General features: G+C 54.4%; 1 protein-coding gene across 1 annotated transcript in view; it reads left to right on the top strand.

The window, feature by feature from the left end:
- Adra2a (adrenoceptor alpha 2A) overlaps positions 1–1006 on the top strand; it is a gene marked incomplete at its 5' end in the record, with an annotated part of 2320 nt that extends 1314 nt beyond the window's left edge. The window contains one exon of the mRNA XM_010634667.2: positions 1–1006. Within this exon, the coding sequence (XP_010632969.1) occupies positions 1–317 (317 nt within the window).
- Between the last annotated feature and the right edge of the window lie 1880 nt (positions 1007–2886).

Below are 2886 nucleotides of genomic sequence, written 5' to 3'. Positions count from 1 at the left end.
CCGCGGGCCCCGGGGAAGAGCGCGGCGCGGGCGTCAAGGCGTCACGTTGGCGCGGACGGCAGAACCGCGAGAAGCGCTTCACATTCGTGCTGGCCGTGGTCATCGGGGTGTTCGTGGTATGCTGGTTCCCCTTCTTCTTCACCTATACGCTCACGGCCGTCGGCTGCTCGGTGCCGCGCACGCTCTTCAAGTTCTTCTTCTGGTTTGGCTACTGCAACAGCTCTTTGAACCCGGTCATCTACACCATTTTCAACCACGACTTCCGCCGCGCTTTCAAGAAGATCCTCTGCCGGGGGGACCGAAAGCGGATCGTGTGAGCGCGCTGGGGTCCTGCTTACAGGCGGGGCGTGGAGGGCGCGCCTCCGCAGCAGCCTAGGACCTACTTTCTGACGGAGGGTGCTCTGCAGGGCCTCTCCTGTGGTACGGGGCAGTTCGGGCTGGGAGAGCCACCCCATCGTCCGGAGGAGTTTCCCGGTGGGCCGCCCCTGATCAGTATTGTTTCTAAGAGTATTTGCACTCTCTCCCCTCTCCCAGCTCACCCAGCTCTTCAGACCCCAGGACTCCAGAGGGCCTGACTCACAAAGGGTAAATGGGAAGGGGATACCCAGCCCTCGCTTACTGCTCCCTCCCACCCGCGAACTCTCTAATTTTAAAATGCACACTCAGGGCAGCTCCTGCCCACTCTCCCAAAACACACTATTTTTGATAGCAAACCTGGGGTCCCCAGTGTCACACAGCCTCGGGTGTGATGTTGGGATCCTGGCCGTGGGGCGCCCTCCAGGCAGACCCAGCATCTGGTTCAGGCCAAGCCCCTTGGCAGTGCAAGCCCTTTTGTAGGGTTGTTTTGTCTCTCTGTGTCCTTTCCACCAGCAACTGGTGACTGTCCCTTGGATGGGATCTGCTTTGAGATTTCCTGGCAGAGAAAAGATTTCTGTCCTTCCCTCCCCCCTGTTCCTAACAGCATAATTGCCTTTTCCTATGTAAATATTACAATGATGGACCAAGACAGAAGTAAATGAACCTTTTCCGCTTTGCATCAGCCCTGTGTATAAAGCCATTATCCTCTGGGGCCCCCTTGGCCCCAGTAACTCACTTTAAAGCCGCATCTTCTGGTGGCCTCACTTCCCCCTGGGGCTGTGCTTGAAGAATCTGTATGTTTCTATCTGTGTGTGCTCACGCGCCTGTCCCTCCCTGAAAGCGCTGATGGAAGGGAAATATTTTAGCTGCTGTTTTTAGACACAGAGGCCTGGAAATTATGTGGAAGAAGCAAACCTGATACAATTTGCCCAAGGTAAACAATTTGAAAAGATACATGGGCCTGCCAGACTGTACAGCTCCTGCCCCTAGAAGGCTTATGTATCAAAGTTTTGTCCTTCCCCTGCTTTTCTGTCAGGGATCAGGGATCCTGTCACTGATGAACTGCCTAAGTAAGGGGAGGAGGCAGAGCCCTCGTGTTCATAACCCAGCTTCTACATGTTTCAGACAGAGGAAGGTTGAAGGCCTGTGCTCATATTCACAAAACAAGACAAACTAATGTCAGCACATGTTGCTAATGACAGTGGATTTTTTTAAAATAAAAAGTTTACAGATCAAATGTGAAATAAATATGAATTAAGTGTTCCTCCTGTCTGTTATCTGAGTTTTCAAGAGCTTTAGGACTGGGAACATCTGATTAATTGCACATTATAAAATACCTTTAAATGCATGAGCAGTAACAAAGCTGTTATTTACCAGTGTTCCTGATGTGCTGGCCACCGTGGGAGCCTATTATAGGTGCTTCCTTGTCTAATCTTCCCAAGAACCCTAGGATGTAAATTCTGTATTGGCCCCAACTTGCAGGTGAAGAAACTGGTTCTCACAGTGATTCGGTGACTTGCTCCAGGTCTACCGAAATGACAGTGCATCATACACAGCTCTGTCCTGTTGCAGGGTCTGTGGTCTTAAACCCAGAGCCTTTCTGGAGTCACGGTGTTAACCCTGCTTAAAAGCTGCACCGAGGCCCCTGCGTGTGCGGAGCGGCTGTATTCCAAGGGTATAAACACACCCACACTGTGCACCCCCAGTGTCGGTGCGCCCCATCCTATGTGCACACTCAATGAGCTATCTCCCCGAAAGTACAAAACTGAGCAAGGTGCTCCGGGATGTGAGTTACGCCTACATGTGCGACAGTAACCCCGCAACACGGTATAAACACCAGCGTGTTAGCTGACGGCGCCACGGGCGCTCTTCTCATTCCCACCTCATAAAGTGCAAGTCAGGCGTGCGCCTTGGTGGGGGACGGTGCTCCCTCCGACTGTGGCACTGTGGAGCCGGAAGCTTCTTAGAGCTCCAGGAATCCCTCCCCTCATCCTCTTCCTCAGGAGGAGGTGGCAGAGGGAAGTGGCTTGTGGAGGATCCCGTGATCCTGGGTGATTGCGCACCAGAGTGGAGGATGAAAAGCTGGTGAAGAGCCACTTGGCAAGCAGCTGGATTTGCGGGCAAACCAAAGGACGGGTGGTTTGGGGGGGCCGGAAGTTGGAAGCCCCGCTCTGCACAACGTGTGCACAGGCCAGCTGTCCTCCTGTATCACCAAGGTGGCACGCTCGCCCCAGGCCCTCCCTGCCCCACGGGTGCTCCGTGCCAGATACTAGGCCGGCCTGGCAGGCCTCCAGGACCTGGGCCCTGTGTCCCAGCCGCCAGGGCAGATAAAAACACGGTTCAGTGTTGTGGACTCTCTGTTCTACCCCGTCTGCTGGGAAGTGTTTGCCTTGCGCTCACCCGCAGAGGCCACCGCCTGTGAAGGACCGAAGTGTGGACCTTGGTGCCACATGAAGGGGGCCTCTCCCTCTTTGCTTCCTAATCTGGTAGCTTTGGCTGGAGTGTGGAAGCCATTGATCGGCCTTCGGG

The sequence above is a fragment of the Fukomys damarensis genome, unplaced genomic scaffold, assembly GCF_012274545.1.
Source record: "Fukomys damarensis isolate Sample0158 unplaced genomic scaffold, DMR_v1.0_HiC HiC_scaffold_8, whole genome shotgun sequence".
Taxonomy (NCBI): Eukaryota; Metazoa; Chordata; class Mammalia; order Rodentia; family Bathyergidae; genus Fukomys; species Fukomys damarensis.
The sequence above is the reverse complement of the archived record's forward strand: the minus strand, read 5'-3'. Positions and strand labels throughout refer to the sequence as shown.